Source organism: Ixodes scapularis, unplaced genomic scaffold (genome assembly GCF_016920785.2).
Source record: "Ixodes scapularis isolate PalLabHiFi unplaced genomic scaffold, ASM1692078v2 ptg000150l_1___fragment_2___debris__unscaffolded, whole genome shotgun sequence".
Classification (NCBI taxonomy): Eukaryota; Metazoa; Arthropoda; class Arachnida; order Ixodida; family Ixodidae; genus Ixodes; species Ixodes scapularis.
Window position 1 is genome coordinate 66,487 of NW_024609923.1, and position 25,852 is coordinate 92,338.

The 25,852-nt window shown below is 47.2% G+C and overlaps 1 protein-coding gene across 1 annotated transcript in view; it reads right to left on the reverse strand.

The window, feature by feature from the left end:
* Positions 1-1,921: 1,921 nt before the first annotated feature.
* Positions 1,922-25,852, reverse strand: part of LOC8053067 (solute carrier family 41 member 1) — a 34,379-nt gene continuing 10,448 nt past the window's right edge. Inside the window, exons 5-9 of the mRNA XM_042287687.1 lie at positions 20,464-20,610; positions 18,957-19,101; positions 15,999-16,072; positions 12,965-13,245; positions 1,922-3,124 (exon numbers count right to left, since the gene is read on the reverse strand). Coding sequence (XP_042143621.1) covers positions 2,936-3,124; positions 12,965-13,245; positions 15,999-16,072; positions 18,957-19,101; positions 20,464-20,610 — 836 coding nt within the window. The 3' untranslated portion in view covers positions 1,922-2,935. The remainder of the gene's footprint in view (positions 3,125-12,964; positions 13,246-15,998; positions 16,073-18,956; positions 19,102-20,463; positions 20,611-25,852) is intronic.

Sequence of the window (25,852 nt, forward strand, 5' to 3'; positions counted from 1 at the left end):
AATAGGACGTAACTTTTTACCGAAGTAACTTTATAGCAGTCCAAATACAACATACATTTCCTCTTTGTCTAACGTTATAGCTGAGAGTACAAGCACCTACTCGAATAGAACACATACCGTTTAAAAAAACCCAATGTTTTTTTTTGTTTTTTTATTTTGATGGCGGGTTTTTCATAAATCGTCTTCGGATTCGTAAAAAGTCCGTAATAAAGAAAAAAGAATATGAGCTTAACTAATAACAAAACGTACAGGGTTCAAGTTACTCAGAAGGAACAGGTTCTGTAAAAAAGAAAAGGCTTACCTTTCCTAGCGCTCAACTTTACCGAAGGTTGTTGAACTCCCACGCCGAACAGCAATTTTCGTGGGTTACGCGCGCGCACAGACCACACTGTCCGCTTTGCCAGTTGTTAGTTAAGATTAGCGACTGGCACAACCAAACCATGCCGCTAGAACCGACGAGTATGTTTTGCTTTTGCTTTTTTTATCCGAAACTGGTACTCTTTTTTTTTTTCTGAAAATTTATTTAAAATATATAAATAGAAAAACTTGAGGCGCGCAAGTGCTGACTTCCTACACCAGCTGTTTAACAAATCACGACACGCGAGCTACCCGAGCGTTCGAGTAAAAAAATCATTTGTCTCTTCTCCGCTACTTCAATTGGCAAGAGTTCCGCCTGCAGTGTTAATAGAAACAAGAGGGTAGGAAAACCTCAGATCTCATGGACATTCGCGTAGAAATGTATGCTGCGTAGCGAAAGCTTGGGCCCTGCGCATGTATACTCTACATTCTGGTATTGCTAGAATACCGAGTTTGTAGTCATGAGGCTTTTTCAAGGCAGTACCATCTTCGCAACAGTGCCATCTTATCCAGGACAAGACGTTTATCTGCCGTGTTTCTACCTTGAAGTCCTTCTCTGCGAAAAATCAGTGCAAGCCCATGAGAAAGAATATTCTCACTCACTGATAGCAGTTGGAGCGAAAGCTTTCGCGTAGTACGTGAACGCTACTGTAAATGTTTTTAAAAGTGTGATAAGTGCTAGAGCATCTCCTGAAGCATTATTCCCATGACAGGAACAATAGCAGCAATCCACATTTCGCCAAATATCACTGGTTTCATGTTTCGGGTCTTCACAGAAAATGTATAGGGAGTACGGAAGCTAAGGTAAAAACATCGACGAGGAGTCATTTTCACTCTGAACAATGTGTGTTTTTTAGAAATGTTGTCAATCACGCGCTAAAATGTCTCACGAACACTGGTTCTTTTTCTCACGTTCTTTTTTTTTTTCAGCCTTGGAGGTTCTTTTTTTTTTTTTACATCTACAAATAAGTTATGAATGTATGACACTAATGTTAGGTGACTACTTTGCTCGTAATTGTTGTTCATGGCTTCCAAACGTTTTAGCAAGCATTGTCTCATGACGAAGATGCGGTCCCTTTTAAAGGGGTGCTCCGACTAACTATATTTCGTGAATTCCCGGCCTTCACCCTTTCCGGTATGCTATTTAGTATCGGGAAACTCACGAGTTATTGTAAAATCGGCCAAAGAAAATGATGCAAAAACCAACATTCAAATATACCGGTACTTTTCAGTGCCGTGACGGCAGCGGCCGGTAGGCTTACCACTCGAACAAGCAGTCAAAAAATAGACTACGCCAAGCATTTGTTGCGTGATGCGCGGATACTGGAGCGAGCTTCGAAAGCATTCGTTTGACACCATAAAACTGCTTGTAATCTCTTGGGGAAAAAATCCGCAGTCTAAAGAAAGAATCCCTGCCTACCACTGGCGTTACTTTTTGTTTTTGGTATGTTTAGCAAGTTATTTTCAGGCAGATCGGGGACCGTCAATAAATCGCCGGAGTACTCCTTTAAGACCAGCTTGGAATACGTGCAATTAAAGAACAAGATCTTTTTTATTAGCGAGGTTCATATGACGAGCACACAGGATTCGTTCGAAAGTTCAATCTTAAATCCTGAAACTGCAGATTTTCTGATGCTGCTGCTTGATGAGTAAATGCAAACTCGTGTAAATGAGAGAACAACACTTCCAGCACTCGTTTAATTAGATCACAGTGCATCAAAAAGCTGATACCGAATATTTCTAACACGCGTATGTCTGCTAGATCGCTTCTTGTGACATCTGAGAGAAACATTGCAGCAAACTAGAACAATGTGCCACCCTTGTTTTCGAACGTATATATTACCGTAGGCAAAAATTTAATTGGGATATAACGCGAACAAAATAATATCGATCAACGCTAGGCCTGCTCAAATTTCAAGAGTTGAGGTCATCGTTCTTTTACACCGTTTTTCTCGGGGCAAAAATCGTTGCATGCAGTTTGTAATAAAGCAGACACCTCACATGAATAATAATAAAAAAAAATATAGCACCATAATAAAAACTTTTGCCCTAAATGTTCAATAACCTTTGAATTGCCAATCACGAACACTTCTTATTTATAACTTATTTTAAATAAGCCATAATATTTTAGAGTGTGGCAATACTTGTTTTCTAAATTATACTTTAAATTTATTCTCCTCCGCCCCTCGGGCAGCTTGTCTTGCATTGGAACAGCAAAAAGATGAACAAGCAAAAAAAAAAAAAAAAAAGAATTAAACGATATTTTACGTTTGGCCGTTTACCACTGTTCAGGTGCGAGAACAATTTTGCGACTGAACACTCATATAACTGACTTAGTTTTTCAGCCGCTTAACAGTCGACTACCGCGTCCAGCAGTAGCTACATTTGCCTTCAATGACCAGAGTCCAAACATGGGGCTGTGCAACCCTCTCGCGTTTTCTACCCGTGATATCTTCACTGCCAACAACGATGGCGTGCAGACATAGGGTCCAAAAAGCGAAGACAGGGCAAAGCACGAGGGCATCTCTATTCACATCGCTGGGGGTTCCGGGGACCCCTCCGGCTCTGCTGCGGTTCTTCAGCCGAGTGGGCTGACGGCCACAGGGTCCCTGAGAGCCTCGAGGGCGAAGAAGGCGAGTGTAAGTAGCCCCGTGCCGGTGAAGTCTCCGGCCGCCGTGACGCAGGGAATAGCCGCGTTGTCTGGGTCGACGTCCCACCACCAGAGCCAGTACACCAGGCTGCGGGACAGGTAGAGCAGCACGGCCACCTGCGGGATAACACACCTCATTAAGGGGGATTCAACCGCTATTTATTTGTACCCTTTTCCTCATAGATAGCGCAGAATTTTTTCGGAACAAACGAGTTGCATGTTCGCAGCTGCGCATGCAGGTCGGGCGCTCGACGTGGACTCGGGCCACGGGCTGTTCGCCGCCGATCTCGAGCTAGATCTTCTTCGCTCTGCGTCCGCCGCTGCAGAAAGCGGCCAACAGGCGGTGTGAGATACGAGCCACCACATACGTAGATTACAGTGGCTTACGAAACGTAGAATAAGCTCTGATTTTCGAATGGACTCGAAGTTCCATCCACGTTCGAAATTATCAAAAGCACATGGTGCGGCTTTGCGGCCGTTTGGACCACCAGATTTAACACGGAAACGTTGCTCTGCAAAAAGAAAAAAAGAAAGGTTTATTTTTAGGGCTTAATTTAAAGCTAGAAAGCAAAAAAGAAATAAAGTGGCAGTTTTGCACTTCCGTCTGAATGCTGGTTAGCAAACCCGCTCCCAGGACGTGTGGAGTAAAGCCCATCTATCCTGGGAAAAGTGGCGCCAATCATTTTTGTGGAAATGCTCAAGACACTCGCCGCGCGCCACTTCTGGGAAGAACTAGAGCCACTAAATGAGCTGCGCTTAGAGTATCGGGACTCTGTTCCCCACCATTGTTATGGGCGCCGACATGTTGGTGCTTGTGCAGAGCAGACACAACTGCCGATCGTCATGATTCAAAAGCGCGACTTCCTCAGCATTAGATTCGGTGTTAAGGTAGCTCGTGCAATATTGCTTTGCTCTGTCGCGAACTGTTTAAACATTTGTGGAGGACGGAAAAGCGTTTCCTGTGATTTCAAATAAATCTTCAGATAACTGGCAACCATGATTTTAAGCAGCGATATGAACAAGTGTCGTTACTCTGAAGCGTAGCTTATTTAGTGGCATTATATATAGAAGAACATGGCGTCTGAAATCTAGCTCAGTGCTGCGCTGTTCCGCCATGATCTTCCCTAGTGCCACTAAATACGCTACGCTCAGGGTAACGGCACTTGTCCATATTGTGGCTTCAAATCATGGCTGCCAGTTATCCGAAAATTTATCTGAAATCACAGGAAACGCTTTTACGTCCTCCACAAATGTTTAAACGCTTCATGACAGAGCAAAGCAATATTACATGAGCTTCCTAACACCGAATCAAATGCCGAGGAAGTCGCACTTTTAAATCATGACTATCGGCAGTTGCGTCTGCTCTGTAGAAGCACCAAGATGGCGGCGCCCACAGCAGTATTGCGGAACAGAGTGCCGATTCTAAGCATAGCTCATTAGAAGAGGTCTACACTTCTGCGCGTCGAGTCAAAAGCAACAAGAAGCAACCGCTTCCCACCCGTGAACTGTATCAATGATTATAATGCAATTAGCTGTGTTAGGAGATTTGTGTTTGTCCTTTGTCCCCCTTGTTCCTTTTCTCCAGGGATTATTTTCATCATCTGTCAATGACTTTGCTGTCCAAGCAAGTGGCGCAGCTCTACTACTCGTCCACAATCGCGCACCAAGTACACAGCAGCTGACAAGACTGGCAAAGGGTATGGCAAGAAAGGACACTTCCCGTCTGTCTGCCTGTCAGCGAAAAAGAACCACTCAAATACACAAAGCCATGTTGCACTCGAGTTAGCCTCGTAAACTCCGTAAGTTGAAGGTGCTGCCGGCAAGTGCAGACTAAATTAATTTGATAAAATTCACGCTTTACAAGTACCGCCAACCATTAATTGTTGTGGAAACGCGCAAGACACATGCGAGAAGCAGGTGCTCCGCTGCCATTCGCTTCCAAGGGCCGCTCATTTCAATACTGAACCGACAACTGCTTCCAAGGGCCGCTCGAGACATGGGCCTCGTGCACTGGCGCATTAGACGTCGCTTGCAAGACAAACGCAAACACATCAAAGGGCATTAGTCCAGACAGATAAAAAGGGATCGGTGGCCAGGTACAATAAAGAAAAGAAAAAGGATCGGTGGCCGAGTGGGCTAGAGCACACTAGCTCGGAGCACGTGAAGCGAAAGCTCGTGCTGTATGACCCAAAGATCCTGGGTTCAATCCCCAACCCTGCCCGTTTCGATCTGGATGAGCATCGTACCGGCGTGCGGTTGTGTATGACCACTGCGTGGTCCACGTTAAAGATTCCAGGCTACCGGTTGTACTGCACTGGCTAAATTGCTCACCTATAGCTGGGAGACAATCGCCCGTTGAGGCAGACTATCTTCTAGGCTGTATAAACATACTTACAGCCTAATTTATTTCTAGACAGGTAAGGTAGCACCGCCTCATTCCACCATAACACAGTAAGATCACTGTTGAAAGAGGTGTTGATAACGAACATTAGAGAGTTTCAGTAGATCGTTCCGATACCTCCGATAGCCCCGATAACGATACTATGCATGCACAAGGGAGGCGGTGGCGGAGTATCGGGTATCATTATCGGAGTCATGGGAACGATCTACTAAAACTCTCTAATAGCATAGTGAACTGCCGTCGCCCGAGGTTATTTATGAAGACACTAAAGTTATTTAGAGGTTTATTCAATTTTGCTTAAAAATGAGGAAGGTGAAGAGAAAAAAAGAAAGAAAGAAACATACGCTTCACCTTAGGTAGAAACGTATCTTCTACCTATTGATGGCCCGTTCGGTTTTCTTAGTAATCCGCAAAACAAAACAAAAAATTGTTTCGGGCGCCAGAACGCTAACGTCAAAACTCAATTTCCATCACAGAGCAAGCATCTGTTTGTTGGTTGGTTGAGAAAATATATTTTAATTGTTCAAAATAATAAAAATCATGCTTCTTTTTTTTTCATATTCACTAGGCACCAAACAAGGTCTACAGAGAATGAAAATATCTGAAATAATGTTTAACAAAATAAGCGTTGTTCGGAATAACTATTTCAGCCTTATTTGCAACTCATTCAAGTATTTTTTTTTTTTTTAATTTCCGAATACATATTAGTAGCTAGGTGCCTTCATGTGCGCTTTGCTTAGGGGGAAGACATCTGGCCATTTTGTCCCACACTTTTATTTTTCTTTTTTTTATTCAGAAGCGTGTGAAAGAGCTTGTCCTGGCACGCGTTTGTGGCGCTGACTGTGCTATGGCGACATTTTGGTTTCGTCGATTTATTCGTATTTTACCCGTGAGCGCGTGCTGTCGGTCGGCATCGGGTACTACAAAGGGTGACATCACCCTAAGCAGAAGGACATGGAGGCGCCCTACATATCAGGATATCTCTCTTCAACCCTGCACGATCTTAGGGTGCTTATGAGCAACGCTTGTAACGTATGCAAGCGTTTGACCACGCGCGCTAACATAGGAAAGACACAAAAAAAAAAAAAGCGCATCTCCACGTGGTGAATGATGTTGATTGGGGCGAAGCTCTGGTGGTGCTTGTCTACGTAAACGCTGAGCCGCAGTATGCCGAGCCTTTCGTTCGTTTTCATCCATGTCACGCTGCGGTCAAATGCTCTAATGAGTATATAACCACGTTCCATACCGCACATTCTCTTTCTGACATGGATGAAAACGAACGAAAGGCTCGGCATGCTGCGGCTCACCATCTACGCAGACAAGCACCACTAGAGCTTCGCCCGAATCAACATCATTCACCACGTGGATATGCGGTTGTTTTTTTGTTTTTTGTTTTGCCCTACACGAGCACGGGAGCACGTGAGCACGTGAGCTCACTAGCAGGAGCACGTGCACCGACGGCGGACGGACATACGGGCATGGCTAGCCCCTAAGGAGCTTCGCTCCTAAAAATTGACTCAACAAAAGTATCGCCTTCAAAGCCTTTAAGGGGCCATGAAGCGAATTTTGGGTTGGGATGAATGATTTTAAATTGGGACTTTACTAATCGCATATCGTTTAGTTGGCCAAAAGAAAGAGACTAGAAAGTCAAAAGCCAGCTTTTCGATACTAACATTTGAAAATATAGCGGACTATTTTGTACCTTCTTTCCTTCGAAAGCTCTCCGCCTTTTCACTATGATACATCCGCGGTTCCAAAAACGCATCACCGGCGCCAAACTGACGTCAGCAGAGCTCAGCTCACGCATTGGACACGATAACTGCGTCACTCGGACGTATGCGCTCGTCAACAATCAATCCGTCGACGAATATTTGGATTCGCGTTCGAGGCCAATGAGTGCCCTGACGGAACTTATTGTCACTGGGGGATGACAAGTTCTATGGTGTGCATAAAAAGCGCGGTGGAAGCTAGGGGTCATCGCACCGGTGCCGAAGGAATGTCACGACCACGTGATATCACGATTCGCATTTGAGTTGAGGATTAAAGCTAAGGAGGAAGAAGTAGGAAACTGCTTTCATGACCCCTTAATGGGGTATCCACACGAAGGAGAAATCCGCCCCTTTCCTCCGCGGAGCGCGCACCACGTGAGACATACGTCATTCCTTTTTGACACCTCGCGGCGCCGTTCTGCTCCGTGGCGGAGGCGCGGAGGCTTCGTGCTGTCAGCACGAAAGCTCCGCAGGTGCACGCGGCGGAGCCGGGGACGGAGTTTGCCGGGTTGCTGACGTCACGACATCCGTCCGCGGAGTTCTCCTTCGTGTGGATACCCCTTAACCGGCTCCGCCGCGTGCACCGGCGGAGCTTTCGTGCTGACAGCACGAAGCCTCCGCGCCTCCGCCACGGAGGAGAACTGGGAGAACGGCGCCGCGAGGCGTCAAAAAGGAATGACGTATGTCTCACGTGATGCGCGCTCCGCGGAGAAAAGTGAAGGATTTCTCCTTTCCTCCGCGGAGCGCGCATCACGTGAGACATACGTCATCCAATTTCGACGCCTCGCTGGCCTCGCGCCGCCGTTCTCCTCCGTGGCGGAGGCGCGGAGGCTTCGTGCTGTCAGCACGAAAGCTCCGCCGGTGCACGCGGCGAAGCCGGGGACGGAGTTTCCCGGGCTGTTGACGTCACGACATCCATCCGCGGAGTTCTCCTTCGTGTGGATACCCCTTAAAGGGGTATCCACACGAAGGAGAAATCCGCTCCTTTCCTCCGCGGAGCGCGCATCACGTGAGACATACGTCATCCCTTTTTGACGCCTTGCTGGCCTCGCGCCGCCGTTCTCCTCCGTGGCGGAGGCGCGGAGGCTTCGTGCTGTAAGCACGAAAGGTCCGCCGGTGCACGCGGCGGAGCCGGGGACGGAGTTTCCCGGGTTGTTGACGTCATGACATCCGTCCGCGGAGTTCTCCTTCGTGTGGATACCCCTTAAAGGGGTATTCACACGAGGGAGAAATCCCGGAGATTTCTCCCCGGCACGCGCGCATCACGAGACGAAAACGCGAGGTTTTTTGCACATCGCGAAGCCTGACGTTTTCGTCGCAGGGTGCGCGTGCCGTGGAGAAATCCCGGGGATTTCTCCACGGCACGCGCGTCCCGCGACGAAAATGTCAGGCTTTGCAATGTGCAAAACCCTCGCGTTTTCGTCTCGTGATGCGCGCGCGCCGGGGAGAAATCCCCGGGATTTCTCCCTTGTGTGAATACCCCTTTATCAGGCCTTTCCCTAGGAGTCTGCTGATGAATAGTTACACGTTTTTTGCAACATTCAGAAAGTGCCGACCAACGGAGCCATCAATTGTAATTGTGTTGTGTGTATGTTTAGACAGCGGGAAGTTAGTCAGCCCTGAGGGCGTCTGGTGTTTTCGTTGGAGATGAAAGACAGTGCAGTCTCCCGTTGCTTGTCTAACGACTTTAACGTGCATCACGCAATAGCGATACATGACAGCACGCCGGTACGATGCTCATCCAGATTGAAACGGGCAGAAGAGGCGGATTAAATCCACGATCAGTGAGCTTTATAGCGCGAGCTTTCGCTACACGTCCTACTGATCCACGAGCAACGAGACATGGCGATCGAATTCGAGCTCGAGAGAAAAACAACAACAGCAACACCATGAAAATCTCCGGTTTGAGGCATTTAGTACTAGTGTCGCCATCTCGTTTAACAAGTTGGAAATAAAATTAACAGGGTGATTTTATTTACACAAATACGCAAATACAACAATATTTTGCTTTTTCGTCATGGTCTGAAAAGTAAGATTAGAGGCGCCCCCAGTACGTACGGCCAAGCGTTTTGTCACGCTTCTCTTCTAAATAATTGTATTTTCAAAAATGCCTCGAAACGCGCTAAAAGCAGTCAAAACGGTCATATTTCTGAATATTATTAAAACTCTCCAGCGCTCTAAAAGAAAAATTTAAAGGCCGTACAACCTTTATTACGTTATCATAAGTAACCTCCAAAAGAATCAATACTATCGTGCAGTCCTGAAACTCAGGTTTGTGTAGCGAAATCTGCCCATTGAGTGACGAGTGGTTGAATCCCCCTTAACCTTTGATGTGCCACGCCCCAGAATACTCGGACGCGTTCCCATGTGGTTTCAGATTCGGTTTGCTCCCTAACCCTCCAAAATTAAACTTTTTTTTTATTTTTCTGTTTTTTTACGTGTATGAGCAAGCGATGAAATCCTTGTTTTATCTTGTAGTGTCCCCGTTTTATCTGTTACAGCCCCGCACGCGCAGTACGGACTGGGTTCTAGGAGGAAAATGTGACGGAACGCCACAAAGAACCGTCACAAAATTTGTGACACGAATTTCAGGAAGAAAAATATGCAAGCGAACAGGTAATTTAGAAGAAAGAACCCCAATATTATCAGCCCGACGGTCTACCACCGTGCCAGGGAGAGAGAGTTACCTTCCTACTTCAAGGGCATGAAACATGTGGGGAACCGCGTTCTATCACATGACTATGTCACATGATGTAACGTCGCGGAAAATATTCAATTGAGCAGCGGCGTGGCAGTGGGAAGGCAAGCGAAATTAACACCTGCTGTGTATTAACGACTTTTGCGAAATCGACGGCACCTAGCGGCTTAAGCAGAAAGCTGTGGCCGCAGATTCGCTCGCCATCTTTCTTGAGCGAATCAGATATTTACAGCGCCTGGCAGTCTTTAAAAGAACCCGCAAATTTAGGATTAAAAAATGCGCGATGAAAGCCGACAACATTGATTTATTTTGTCTAATGAGCTATTGTCCGGGAATACATCTTCAACATATTTTGTTGCGTTTATACGACGGGCCAACAATTGTATCTGAATCCAGCTGACCACTTACTTTCTTTCCACCACGCCATTTCCACGAGAGGCGACGAAGTTCTCGTTTTCACAAATAAAAAATAAATAAAAAGCTCAAGATCGTCAAGGTGTCTTTGGATGTAACAATCATACGCCGAAACCACTGTAACATGTCTTTAAATCAATATGCGAGAGTGTGGTTTAATTGACGATGACCAAATGCTCTTAAAAAAGGCGAGAACTTTGTGAAATTGCTCTTCGAAAAATGCGAGAACATTTACTTTGAAACACGAACAATTTAATATTTTTAAACGCGAAATACGCATCGTCGATTGCTCACTCCTCCGAAATAAAGCACGACGTGTGAAGACAGGATTCCAACTTTTCAATGAGGAAGTGGCGACGGACGAAGCCCACGAATGCAGAAGCGGCGACGACTGCCGGCCACAGGTCTCCTTTTCTCATCGAAAGTTTTCGAAAATCACGAAAAGCTTTTAAACTAAATAACGGCCAGCTCTGGAGCTTTGAAATTTGATCCCGTCTGCTAGCACTTCGCCTGGCTGAAGACCATGCGTTCGGCGATTTGTAGTTTATTTTGCGGTTAAAGAAGCACTAAATGTTTGGTTTCCTCAATGTAAATGGCTTACCATTCCCTTTGTTACAAAACTAGTAAATTAATACTCTACTGCACGAAAACCAATAAGTTAGCAAAATATTGATCATAAAATGATCGCTCAACGGGAGGCAGGTGCACGGGATGACTCGTGCCGCCTCCTGCCAATACAGCCTTGTACACAAGGCCCGTGCCTTACCCCTCCAAACGTCATCACGAGTGGATCGACGCAGCTGGCGCACATTTATTTCCAATAGAAACAACTCTCCGTGCGGTCCGAGGACTGCCCATTCTGTACGCTGCCCTTTGAGAACTGCAAACGGGATCACCACTATTCTTTAGTCGATGGAAGAGCGCAGTAAAAGTTCCGCCTCCTGCGCGAGCTTTCTACCTTTTATAACGCACATGGCGCATGTGCGGCTAAAGCGCAATGCAAAGCGACGAGCGCGTGATAGAGGCGGAGTTTTTACTTTGTTTGCTTCGTAGAATACACTATGCGGACGAGGTTGCAAACAGGAAACAGATGTCACGGCACCGCGCTTGTGGTGGCCCATTCATTATGTAGAGGGGCATTACCCGTTAAACACCGAAACAGATGTTTGAATAAAAAATTTAAAAAAAAGCCACCACATTGTGTTTTTCGTGTAGAGAACTTCCTCGTCTGGCTCGTTTTTCGCAAATATTAAGCAACAATACTCTAATTTTGTTCTTCGCCCGAGACTGAGGCAGGAAAAGAGGAAAGTTTCGAAGTAGAAGAAAAATGAACAGTCGAGGACACGTCTCTAACACGTCTCTAACACAGAGCTGTGTTAGAGACGTGTCCTGGACTGTTCACTTTTCTTCTACTTTGAAACTTTCCTCTTTTCCTGCGTCAGTCGCGGGCTAAGAACAAAAGGGTTAACATCCACCAGCTCGCCTGCGCACTCACTACATTATCATTGAATACTCTCATGTTCAAATTCACGTTCGTTTCTTTGTGTATGCATTCTAGCGTTTTTCGAGAAAACGTGTGAAATGTGTTTTTATCCTGCAACAAGCTTGTAGATGCGATAGATTATCAGTAGGGCCCTGATCGGATGGCAGTTTGATCACCCGCATCCGATCCGCATCCGCACCCAAACCGCATCCGCAATATTCTTAAATTATTGTATCCGCAGCCGTTCCGCATCCTCATCCACATGCTTTGTATCCGCATCCGAACCGTACCCATAGGCGCCAACTACCGACCCAAGCCATCACGGACAGATGGGTGGCTTACATAAGCTGGATATTTAAGAAGTGCTGGGATGAGTTTGACATCACTCACGTCTTGACTTCAACGGCCACACCGCAAGCTAATGGCCAAATCGAATGTTTTACAAAAACGATCACATTAGCACTGTCACCTTAACGAGAGACAATACTGGGGAAAACTGGGATGAAGTTATTGATCTTGTCCAGTGGAGTCCGAACAACATGCGTATCACAAGGCAATTGAAAGCACACTGCTCATACTGTTGTTTAGCTACGAGCCAAGATGCATGAGGGGAGATCATCTCGACGAAGCTTTTGCGTGATATGTGCAATAAAACTAAAAGTTGAAGGGCGGCCACTATTCAAGCCATTCGCCCTGACTAAGAAAGGCAAAAACGCCGCTAAAATCAAAAGCGACGTAAAGCGCCCACGTTTGAGCCAGGCGAATAGTTGTAGTTCAGCCAGAACCGACGTCAACGGGAGAGTCGCGCAGGTTGCGAGAGAAGTACAGATGACCGTATATAGCGTATATAGTCATGAAGCGACTTCCTATTGACACCTATCGCATCGAGGAGCTGGATACCAGCGGACTGCACGTTTCTACGTGTTGACAGCTTCCTTCAAAAAGATGAAACAAAAACTGCTTAATTGTTTATAGAAGGTGGATAGAAATGTTGTTAGAACTTTTATCTGCTATCTCTACAGTATCTATCCAATATATGTACGCCGATTTCTACAAACATTCTACAAAAATATATTAAAAAAAACTATAGACACTGAATTGAAAAGTATGTACATTTTCGTTAGAATATACATATAAATATTTTTTTTTGTAAGGGGAAGGCTCTTTGTGACAGCATGCAGCTTCGGCGTACCTGTACGATAGCCACCATCACGTAGAACAGTCCGAAGAGTGGCGTGATGGTGAAGCCCTTGAAGCGGAGCAGGTCGGTGGTCAGCACGAAGATGATCTGTCCCGGGATGACGACCAGGAGCAGGATGCGCGCCACAGCGCTCAGCTCCGAGCGGGTGCAGAACAGCGACACCGGGTCCATGCAGCGGGGCTCGTGCACAGGCAGGAGACCGCGGTTCCCGCTCCGACTCAGCCACGTGGACAGCCTGCAGCAGTAGATGGCCGCCAGGTTGCCTCCCACCGCTGCATGTACGGTCGGCGACGTCTCAGAAAACACGCGCATGGACAAAGAAGACTCGCCCATTTACACCGCGCTTTCAGAAGACTTAGCTGCGAGCGCGGTCTAAATACAACGCTGACCTCTCTTAAAGGGGCGATGCAACATTCTTTTTTAACTTTTAGTAAACACCACTTGGAAAGGTTTCTGACATTCACAACTCATGAAACACGCATTAGTTTTTTCGCTCCACACAACGACAGTCGCAAAATTCGAGAGAAACGAGCAGCGTTCACTCTCTCAACTCGACACCAGAACAAGCGGTCACTTAATCTGGAGCCGATTACATGCCACCAATATATGTTTGTCATCGCTACGTGCTGGTGTTTGCTGGAGTCACTGCATATGACAGCTTCAGCTGCCAGAATAGCGCTACGCTTTTCCCCGCGCCACCTCTCGCCGCGGTTGGCCTAGCGCTGTATCTATAGTAACCGGCTGTGCTGGCTCGGTTCATACAGCAACTGAGAGAACCGAAGAAGACCGAGAAGTTCCGAGGAATTTCGGCGTTGCTATCGTCCTCTGTTTTCGCTTCTCGAGTGCGCGTCTCTCCGTGCCTTGAACATATGGTGAGTGAGGAGCTCAAAACTTTGTATATTAAACCCCCGCTGGTATGCCAACCACGCTTTTATATGGCTTTTAATCACTTTTTCTGCTTGAATCGCGTTTCAGTGAACGGATGAAGAGATAAAATGTGGTATACCAACAAAGAGGAATCCAGGCGCCGCTAGCAGCTAGGTTACCATGGTAACGTCCAGGCCCAACATGGAGATCACTATAACGCTTCTGACGTCGTGCATCTAGGTCTTTTTTATGTCCCATCGCTACTCTGGCAGTTAAGACTACCATATACAGTGTCTCTATCGCGGTGAAAAGCTCAGAGTAAAATGGAAGGTTTTCCTACCTCTCTCCACTTTAGCAGAGCGAACGCTGGAGAGGAGGTGACCTCCTCTCCAGAGTTTGCTCTGCTAAAGTGGAAAGGGGTGGGAGGAACTTCCGCCTTATTCTTAACCGGTCACCGACCATATATCTTTGGCAAAGCACAGGGCACGGGTTGGGTTCGACACATTGTTGAAGTTTGGCTACTCCAGTCATCGCAGTGATTGGGCGCGAGCCGCTACCCGAATGCATGTTGCACTGGCATTGATTGTCACGATCCCAAATCGAATGCTTACGCGGTGCTCGCGTCCACATTGTGAGCCTCATCAGATATTGTCACCGTGAGTATCGCAAAGCTTGAGGACAAAATCCTGAAGATCGCAATGTTGACAACGTCAGAGATGCGATCCCCTCATCCTCGCTATCAAGTTTTTCGAAGGACAGACTGAAAGAAAGCATTCGCTTTTCTCCTCGAAATTACGCAGCGACAACGAGGCTTCTCGGTCAGTGGTGTCGCGTGCGAGTGAAACTCCTCTCTCTTCTTTCCACCTCAGCAGGGCGAAGGCCGTGGAGGGGATCGCCTGCTCTTTAGCAGTCGCTCTGCTGGAGTGGAGAGAGGTGGATGGAATTTCCCCCAATTTCTAAATCTGCCACCGGAGGCTGGTTCGCACATTTGTGTCAGTTGCGTTTGCAGGAACCGAAATGTGTTTGGGATTGCCGTGCACAACGTGGCAAGCGATGTAAGAGGTAACGTTCTGAAGCAATCGTGAGTCACGCTTCTTCCGGAGTTCTGATCGTTTTTGTCGTTTTGGTTGTGAACGCAACCGTCACGAATGATTGAACCGGCCTTAAGCTGGTCTAAAGTGAGACACATTCCTCCTCACTCTCGTTGCACGGTCCACTTAAGCAATTTTGGGTGCCGAGATAGGGATAGAACACGTATATCATAAAAGAATTCTCCCTCCCCCATTTATTTTTTGAGAGTAGGGAAATATATCATCTGGATGAGTTCTCATCCAAATTAAGAGACCGGGGAGCGCAAAATGCGTTGACGGTACACCACACATGATGAGTGCGGTTTGCACGAGACCTGTCCTGCTCAGATCAACGCAGTCTCGTACACGATACTCAATAGAAGAAATTGTCTGCAATTACATTTACTTTTCCTTGATAAGTATACAAAGAGATTACTTGGTTACAGTATTTTTCAGACTTTAGTCTGCGGACAATGAATGTTTATAAGTTGAAATTTGACCCCGTGCGGATTTTTTTTTCTGGACCGCTCATTTGCATAAGACGTGAAGGGTTGTATAAATAACCGAGTATATTAATGTCGGTTTATGAAGATTACAAGCTTGTTTGTGAGTCAATACAGCAGGACATTTTCCAGGTGTGCTGTGTACAATAATTTTTGCGCTCGGTTGAGGCACTAAGTGCAGACTATCGCGGCGTGCCGACTTTTGAAGCAAAAACTTATATTTTTAACCTAAATTTGTGTCTGCGGACGATGTACACCGCTTGCGGACCCTCACCCGAAAGATACGGTTTTTGAGACAAAAAGTATTATTAAAGAAAAAACATTACTATTAAATTATACATATGGAAATTTACCCGTGACATTCCAAGCCCAGAGGACTGGATCTTATCAAGGACACGCTACTATCGCTGTGGACGTTTGCACGCACCGCCGACGTCGACCGCTCAGTATGGTATTTTTTTCTTTCCCCACTCTCCCTTCCAATGACTACTTCATCGAGCTAATATTCAGACAATGAAGATATTCAATCAACGAATAATAAACTTTTCCTGTAAAATTGAGTGAAAGCAAATCAGATTCACTCACCGTTGACGGCTGAAAGATGCAGTGCGATCCCCTCAAAGCGGAGCACCGAGTAGTCCAGAATGTAGCCGCCAAAGCTGCGCATGATGTACCTCCGATCAACGGATGTTCGGACGCCACCAAGGACACTCCGGATAATTAAGTATAAATCCACAGATATCCCAAGCATTTTGATCTTTTCTCTTCTTTTTTTTTTACAAGTACAAACATTTAAGTCCCACAGAGGTGTTGGCGGACAACGAAAGTGTCCAAATCGCCATGTCTCCTCAAGAACTCACTGGGATCAATGCAATGTATATATATATATGTATATATATATTTTTTTTTTGCCTTCATAACCTCCAATATTACATAATGTTCCATAAGTTATGAAGCTAAATCAAACTTTTGGTTACGAGTTTCTACATCAAACCACATTTAAAAATTTGTCTGGCAGTTGAATCTCATTTTCTCATCTTAGCTACATCATCATCTGGAGTAGGAAATAAAATGTTCTGAAAAACCTAACCCCAGAAAATTGTGCCGTCATACGAACGCCTTTTGCGATTGCAAATTTGTGCAAAACGTTAATCGCAAAGCGGATTCTCGCGTATTCGACCGCAACAGCGACAGAGTTAGACTGCTTTCTAACAACCCTTCGAATTCGATAACTCAACTCGGCCGTTACTGTGGAAAAAAAACACCTAATTTCTACAGAAGCACTGCAAACTATGTGGCGAACATCGAATGACAGATTGAGACTGTTGCGATGGTCGGCTAACGTCTAACAAAGTTTGCTCTTTTTGTGAAGCGGCCGTTTTGCAAACTCTTCAAGCCAAGGTTGGTACTGGTCGCAGATGCAGCTAATGTGGCGGTTACTGAATTAGTAAAGCAACAAAGTACCTCTCCTTGGGCGTCCGAAACAGTCAACTTACACGACACCAACGTAAGGGAATGGCGTTTTGGCATGAGTCAGAATGTGAGCGTCGTCGACTGAACTGGATTCTCGATTGGAGCACGTGGCGGTAAAGCGAAAATCCTGAATAATGTCGAAGAAATTGGTAATCATCGATAAATAGTTAAGCCTAGCCAAGTCACCAAGTCATCATCCACTTTGACTGCAGAGATACGGTCGGAGAGTGAGGAAGGAACGCCACCAGAAGTCGGACCGCCTAAGGCATCCGTACCATCACAAGAGAACTAAAACGGGCCGGCCAATCACCAGTCTCACGGATACCCGGCCATCATGGGTTCCAATGGGACGAGAGGGCGAGAGGGCACACACTGCAGCACAGGAGCACGGGCCCGGACAACTCAAATCTCCGAACTTTTCTGCTCGCGCTTCTCGAAACACGGAGACCCAGGAAAGTACCAAGACTGCGAGGAGACTCTCCAACTTGCTCAAAAATAACAGATGGTCGTACTCACAGACCGACTCCTTGAAGACCCAGAACCAATGCTTAATGGCTAAAGGCTACTGCCGCTAGGCTCCCGTAGAAGATCCATTTAGTAGAATTCAGTGAGGACTGCTGGGACCATTTAGACCTAGTGGTCTCGTTTACACTTGATTTCTCGCTGAACCGAATTTGCGCGATAAGAACATGCAACATGCATCTGACCTAGATTACGAGTCTACCTTTGCGCAGATCATCCTTAGAACCAATCATTGTGCACTCTAAAAAAGGGTGTCGTCCTACACCTTTTTGTCCCATATAACGTACCCCAAAGCTTTGGTTCGACGTAGAAGGCACTGACTTCAAACAGACGGCCCCAAGTTTTACGAGGGGCTTGATAACGGTAAGATATACCTAATTAAACAGGTAAAGTATGTATCAAGGACTACAGAAAAAATTACACAGATTTTTCGCAGTAGGGTCAAGCAAACCCAGATTACTTTTTTTTTTTTTTTTGTAGTCAGTAGCGCGCACATTAGCTATTTTAATAAGTGGTACAATTTGGCGATCAAGCCGCTCGTGAAAGTTGGTACCGTCAATTCGACGTCAGCGCGCTATACGTTGAACTGAAGTTTTGGGTTGTCTTATATGGGACAACGGGTGTAGGTATATAGCCTCTTTTTTGTGAGAGTGCGAGGTACAGTGACTTCCGATGACCAAAAGAATCATCGATCCCGAAATTGTCAGTCGCTCTACTTTCTCAGCTCCACTTTCTCAGAACCTATCTTCATGGCCCCAGCGGCGCTTTCGTGTGTAAACGCTGACGCTATCTTTTTATTCGGCTGGCTCTTTTATTTAACGTAATGAAAATAACTGTGTTTTTTTTTTTTAGCTTATGCCATGGGCCTTGCTCATGAACAAAAAGTAAATGCACTTGTTTGATCGACCGTCCAGACGTCCCTTATGCAAAATGGACTAGCGATATGTACGCAAATCCGGGCAGCGTGACCTCACGTAGCATAGAGTAACTCGACGCACGTCACCCGTGGTGGCACCAATCCCGGGATCCATTGAGGCGTCTCGCTAAATTTACCTGAAAGACGCCAGTTCGAGTCGCTTCCATCGGCACTGTGCCGCTACGACGACGGTGACGCGACGGCTACACAATTCCAAACTCAGCTTTTGTATTCATTTTAATGGAAACAGATTTTACATTAAAATATCCAGGCTCCCGCCAGACGTGAACGGAGCATCCTTTCACCGGAGGCAATTAAGTGCCGTCGGGTCACGTTACCATGTCACGTGGCATCACGTGTAGTCAGGTGACATAACGTAATATATGCGATCATACAACGTCAGGTCACGTGAACGTGAAGTCACCGTGTTACCTGAGACGGCTACGTCAGGGGTTCCTAGGTGAAACGTGACCATCTCGCCATATGATCTTGGCGTACGCTCCATCCGCAACATTACGTCTCGTCTCAAAGTCACCCCCGAATCAAAAGTAAAACAGATTCGCGTTAAACAATTTGTTCATTTCGGTGACACAAAAGTGTCGCTCGAGGGAGAGCGACGCTGCGGTACCGACCTGGATACCACGACCGCCGACAGGATGGGCGGCCAGCCGACGCGTAGCACGTTCCTCGTGCGCTCGTGCCTGTGGGCCACGAGCACCCAGAGGGGCAGCAGGAGCAGCAGCATCGCCAGCAGCCCCGGCGTCACCCAGGGAGAGTCTGCAACAATGGGCCAGTAGTCAGCGGCTATGTTCCAAATCTTACCCAGGTCACCTCTCCTACGTCCGCGGGTAAACGATCCGCGACTCTATTCAGGAACGGCCGGGATAATCATTTGGATACTACGCGGATTGGCTTCGTCTGGGGCAACGGGAAAAAGAAATCAAAGCAGCGAGGGCGGAAAATAGCAGACGCTGTCTTGATGATGGAGAAAGTACTCGAAGCAGGCGCGTAGCCAGGAATTTGTTTCGGGGGTGGGGGGGGGGGGGGGGGGGGGGGATAATTTATTTATTTATTTCAATACAATAAAAAACTTGAAGGCAAAGCACATATTAGTTTTGAAAAAAAGAAATTAGTAACAGCAGTTTTAAACAAATCATCTGCCTGAATTATCGCGATGGAGAAAAAAGTGAAGAAGTTTTGGGAATAAAAGATTGTTGAAATGTGTTCGTGGTACATAGTGGTAGACCTCCTTTATGAGGATGATCAAGACGGGAGGAAACATAGAAAGGTGGTGTGAGGAGACGTTGACTCAGGAATGAGTTAGTGTGAAATATTTTATGGAAGAGACACAAACGGACAACCGTTTGGCGGGAGACAAGTCTAGGCAAAGATAAGTTAGATTTCATTGAGGTGAAACTTGCAGTGCGTTGATAATTATTGAGGATAAAACGAGCGGAATAATTTTCAACAGCGTCTATGGGGCTGTGCTTCTAGACGCTTCTAGGGAACATCTTCTAAGGAACAGCTTCTAGACGCTGTGCCTCGGAACGTATGTATTCCATAGAATACACTTCAGTTACCATAGCGGCCGTCCGGCTCGTCAAACGACGAGAGGCGGGCGAGTCGTGGTGAGTAAAGGGGGGGGGGGGGGGGGGGGGGGTACGGTGGGTACTGCCCGTGCAAGCAGTGTCTATGAGCAGTTCCGTAACTAAGGTAATCTAATAAAGTTGTCCTCGGTAGGTGACGAATAAAATTCGTGGTGTCATCGCACCATGCGAGAGTTTACAGTTATTCGTTCTTGCCGAATTAAATAACAACAAATGAATTAGGTGGCGAGAAATGCGTGGTTGCAAAATGTACGCGCTCAGCAGCAAGGCTATCACCACAATGGCCGCTGATGCGATTTCACAGTTGCGACGTAGAGCACCGCAGCTTCGACTGTGTGTGTGTATATGTGTGCGTGCGTGCGTTTGTGTGTGTGTGCGTGCGTTCGTGCGTGCGTGCGTGTGTGTGTGTTTGCCCACGTGTGTGGGTTTTTATTGTTGCCGCTCGAGCGACGCAACAATTGCGAAATCTCCGGTAAGATTGTGCCGTTATCTAAAACGGTGTTACCCGCCGACGCTGGCGGCCGCCACGCACCTCTCCACGGCAGCAGGTTCGAGCTGATGGTCGACAGCAGCGCCAACGTAGTCAGATCGCCCAGCGAAGCCGCGATGGGCGCAGCCACGTTGTCCGGATTAAGGTGCATCTTGCGCGCCAGCAGGACGATGGTCGTCATGAAGGCCCCTGCGCAAGCAAGCGAACGTCCTGGCCGTTCTGACTGGCGTTCTTATACCGACCTCTGACTCGCCATATCAACGCTTGGCTTACCGCCTGGCTCCCCTTGCTTGCCTGACCATATAACGTCAAACTTTTGCAAAATCGAAGGTTCAACGCCGAAATGTACACTCGGTCTCACAAAACGGCCTCACTGGCGGGAAAGGCTAGGGCGCAAAAAAATAACTGTGTAGAATGTTTTTTTTCTTTTTTTATGGCAGGAAGTGAGTTAGCCCCAGTTGGTGTCTGGTCTCTCAACTGTAGATTTTAAATTCAGCTAATGCAGCACCAATGCTGGCCTGGAGTTATTAACATACATCACTAAGAGGCATCCACGATCCCACCCCGGTACGATGCACATATAAATTAAAACGTTTTGCACCCAGAATTCCTTGGTTTCTTTAGCGCGAGCTTTCCCTTGATGCACGCTAACACACTCGAACACCGATTATTTTTTTTTAAAGTAATATTAGTATTTGGTTACCGATCGCTCCAGAATGCTTTGTAAGCCCTCAGTCATTGAAAGAAAGCGCTTTCATAAACCTCGCCCCCGCGCCTTTGCCAGCACCGAAGCCAAACTGTAAGATTAGAATATAGTGATTCAACATGTAGAAGATAGCGAAGTTAGCTTTTTGTAAAAATGAGGAAAACATTCAGACAGCCTTCGCTGGTCTTGTTTTGTAGGTCAATAATTTTCAAAATTCGCATAAAGCTTTGATTTCTACAAAATAGTTTCCTTCCTTTAAAAAAACACACTTTAGCAAGAAGCTGTTTCCAAGAACAACGTGCAAACTATAACCGCAAAATGGTTCCAAAGTTCCATTGCATATTTTTCGGTTGAGCTTGGAAATCGAGCTGATAAGTCTTTCAAGTCGCTGATGTCGGTCTAATAACCCCAAAAGGAAAACATAAAGAAATAGAAAGCGTGTGCGCACGATAACTTTCTTAACAGTTGCCAAATTTACTAGATTAGCTCAGTTGTGAAACTCCTGCGAAGGCAGCCCCCCCCCCCCCCCCACCCCCCCCCCTTCTCCCCGTCGTTTGAAATGCCACCTAGATTTTCGTTTCAAAACTGTGTTCCATAGAATACGGAGAAATGCAATCTAGACGCTGTGCTTCAAGAAATACGCATTCCATGGAATGCAATGCAGTTACGGTAGCAGCCGTCCTCAAAACGGTGGCCACAGCTTCGCTGACCAACCAAATTCACAACGTGAATTAAAGCCCCAATCTAAAAAAATGAAAGCCGTTTACAACTCCCTGTAACGCCGAATTAGAGCGCAGCTCTTGAGGAGGAGGAGGGAAGGGTACTGAGGGTCACGTGTTCTCGGGGGGGGAGGGGGGGGGTCACGTGTTCTCGGGGGGGAGGGGGGGGGTCACGTGACCTCGGGGGGGGGGGGGGGGTCCGACGCCGCTCAAGCCGGAAACGGGCGCCTAAGAGCTGCGTTCTAAAAAAATTGTTTTCTGCTTACATTATGTTATCTAGTTCGCTCAAAGGGGACGCGGACCCATTTGCCCGTTCCTAAGAGTTTTCTGCAAGGTTCGTAAGTCCAATCGGAATACTATATCGCAGCTGCAATAAAAGCTTTGCAGCTAATATATTGGAGCGACAAAGCCCTCGAACTGGAAAAACAACGATGTCGCCGGGCCAGGAAGTTGAACTGTAAACACCCGGGTATTTACGCTGACGCCCCTTGGCCTAGATCCAGCCCTCCTAGATACCAAGAGTGAGGTGCTAGATTCTTCTACTACACCTAACGGACGCCATCGCGGGACAGAAATCAGACACGTGTACTAAGTCAGAGTTTGGCTGGAACAGGCTAGAAAGCACCGTGACCAGCTAGAAAACACGCACAAGCGCAAACACACACCTGGAAAGCACCACTCGAAGAAATATTACGAAAACCTTATTGGGGCACTCAAGTGGATTCTGAGATTGTCGATACTGATAACCCAACCTGTAAGCTGCAAGCATCCTAAGAAAAAAAAAAGTCACATCAACGATCGTGACACACCCCTCTTTCTGCACCCCTGAGGACACATGAAAGCGCCGTAGGACAGCGTTTTTAAACACTAATTTCTGTATTACGTCCCCTACTCCCAAAGATTTGACGTTTCTTTTGTCAAAATATCACACAACGCGCCTAAAAAGCACAAACTCCAAGAAATCTCCACGCAATTACTATTTTCATTAGTAAAAGTTTATTTATAGCGGTTGTGGGTTCTATGGTCCTATTTGTATCACTCCAAGCCGACTACACGCGCTCACGGGGAAAATGCAAAACAAAGAGCACGGAAACAAAACGCCCCGTGGTACCGCAACGTTGCGCACAGCTAATGCCCAAAGCTCGTGCAGGGCTTTTACACGCGCCCCGGAACAAAAAAAAAAAAAAAAGAAGAAAAGTCACTATGCTCCGTTCACACTTAAGCTGAGACTAGAAGCTCCGCCTTCAGCGCGAGGTCGCCGGCTTTCGCAACGCTGTGGCTGCGCGTGCGTGCTCCTTCACACTTGTGTTAGCGAGGGCAGAAAGCTCGCGCTGAAGGCGGAGCTTCTGGTCTCAGCTTTAGGGTGAACGGAGTAGAACCTAAGCGAGTTGAATGGCTTGTTACTACTTTGTGAACAGACCTTTCGCTAAATTACCAAGGTATCAAAAATAACGCTGGGAACGTAGGTAGCGCGGTGCACGCGTTCACCTTGTTTGTATAAAATATCCCATATAAACAACAAAATTAGACTTTCATTTATGAACGCGAGTGAAAAGTGCAATTTATTTTGAATTATTTTTCTTTAGAACGTTTACTTCTGCAGAAGCAGTACGAGCAGCGCTTGTACTGCACTCGCTCCTTGAGCTGTCTGTATTGAGTATATGACTGACTTTCTTTGGTTTTTGCTCTCGTCTTTTACTTCGCATTTTATCTTTGTGGACGAAAATGAAGACCTGGTGGTAGTTTTTTTAACACACTTTAATAGTATTATTATTGTTATTATTAGAACGCACACTAAGACACCCTGGGCGAAACGAGCATACATGGCTTGCACTGACGTCGTACCGGTGGTCATTGTGAAGAACCTGCCTCTGCCTTCTGCCGCCTATATTACGCACCTCGGAATTTGTTTCCTTCGGAAAGAACAAGTAAAAGCGACCATTGATAAGGTGCAATGACAGTACCTGAAAGTTATGAATTCCTCTTTTCTCTTCACCGCCGCGCAGCCTCCTTTATCTTCATATTTGAATAACAGATAACCTTATCAGGCCTTCTCCACTTCCCGTGACGCAAACTTGTAACCAAAGAGCGGCATACGAGTGCCGTGTCAGCGTTTAGCTGGATCTCTTCTCTTCGCTGACTGCCGCCCATCCAAATGCTGAAGCAGCACTTGTGTCGAATCTTTGCTCTGCGCTGGCCACGTGCGCGACCAAACGCGTCGCTGTGGTCGGCTTTCTACAAGTGGCCAAACGCTCGCTGCCGTGCTTTCATCCATGACCTACTATAATCCTGACCTGCCCACAAAAGAGTGTGCCACTGCGCTCCTTGTAGTACAGTCAGCGGCCGCAGCGTTTCGTCACGCTATGACTTAGCGGCGCTGCCCAAAGGTGTTTTGTTTTTTATAGGGTATCCGCATATGAATCGAAGGCGTGCAAGGCGCGGCGGCGTTATCTGGTCTGCTCTTTTCGCGGGCCACGCAGGATCTCGTCAGTCAGCGGGCGCTTGACAGATTCGTGACTATAGGCACCGGTTGCCAGCAAAGTGGCTATTTACGAGTGATCCGAGAATTCGCCTTATTTTGACCATGGCACGAGAGCAGTCGGGGCTCAAAAACGCCCTTGCGCTTCCGTGCCTGAGAAACGCGCTCTTTCGATCCGAACAAACATGAGAGCAATGCCAGCGATGCGTCCTGTTGCAGTGTACTACCGCAGCCTGCTGGCGCTACGCTACGGCAGGTGTTTTCGAAAATCAGCAGTCGGATATCACGAGTCGCGCGCCGTGCCGACCGTGAGCGCGACAGGCAGACAACGGATCGGAGGAGAGCCACGTGACTGGTGCCCTGCTGTGGCGAGACGCCGAAACAAACCTCTCCTGAGCGAACAAGTGTGTTTCGGGTTCTCGCCGCTGCAAAAGATGTGTGCTGACGTCCAGGTTCCTCGAGAAATGGCTCATTGATGCTCTGTGCTACCATTCCTCGCGCCGTCGTCAAACTTCCAGGCTTTGTGAGTATTCGCGACGAGAGCGATCGAAAGCGTCGCTGTGGTCAGCACACCACAATTGGCCGAATGCTGATTATGACTTCAGCAAATTATTTCTCATGACGGAAATAAGAGGAATATAAGAACTTCAATTTTGACGGTGCTGGCAGTGTTGTTTGAGAGCGCTATGATTTCAGGCTTCCATTACAAACACCATCGAACTTGTTGTTCACAAGGTAATAATGTCACGAAAGGTAACTGAACGAGGGCGCCACCGAAACAGCTATGCACTTGTTAATGACGCCGCGCGATGGTACCGGTACCCTGCTTGCGCGTGCTGCTATCCCGCGGTTCGCGATGGTCGCGCTGGATCTAGAAGTGCGTCCCGTATAAGCACGCGGAGTGCGAGACGCTCTCGTGCCCCGCGCGCTCACTCGCAACACTTTAGTGCACAACAAATACGGAGGAGACGCTTCACGCCGCGGCCCCTTTGTGTAGGAATACACCGCTGCCCTGGCCATAGCGCCACGTTTTCGTGATAAAGAGGCGGCACGTGTAACTACCCAGAACGGTGGAGCGCTCGATATACCTACCCCTCTAGCAATACCACTTAGAACGCAAGGCCTCTGCGTTTCCTCCTCTAAATGTCATCACTAGTAGACCCAATCAGCGCCCCCTAGGTAGCCCGGATGAGCACCGTCGTCTGCTACATCGCCTGCTCCGTCACCTGCTTCACCTGCTCCATCACCTGCTTCAGTGGTTTGTGCAGCAGATAAGGAAACAGATGCTCACGCCGAGCGTCTGTTGCTGTAGCATACGATGAAGCTAGACGTCCACTTGGAGCGTCAAATGCATGAGTGAAAATGCCTTACTGCCGTGCGCAGAGCTGTAAAGCCTTTCGCCGGACGCTGGCAATGGACGCATTTTTGAGGGCGCTGTTTATACTCCGTTTAAGGTGTTTCACATGCAGCAATTTTGGCCCTAGAGTGGCGCGATTTCTGCCGTCGCGGCGCTCGTGCCGCTGAACC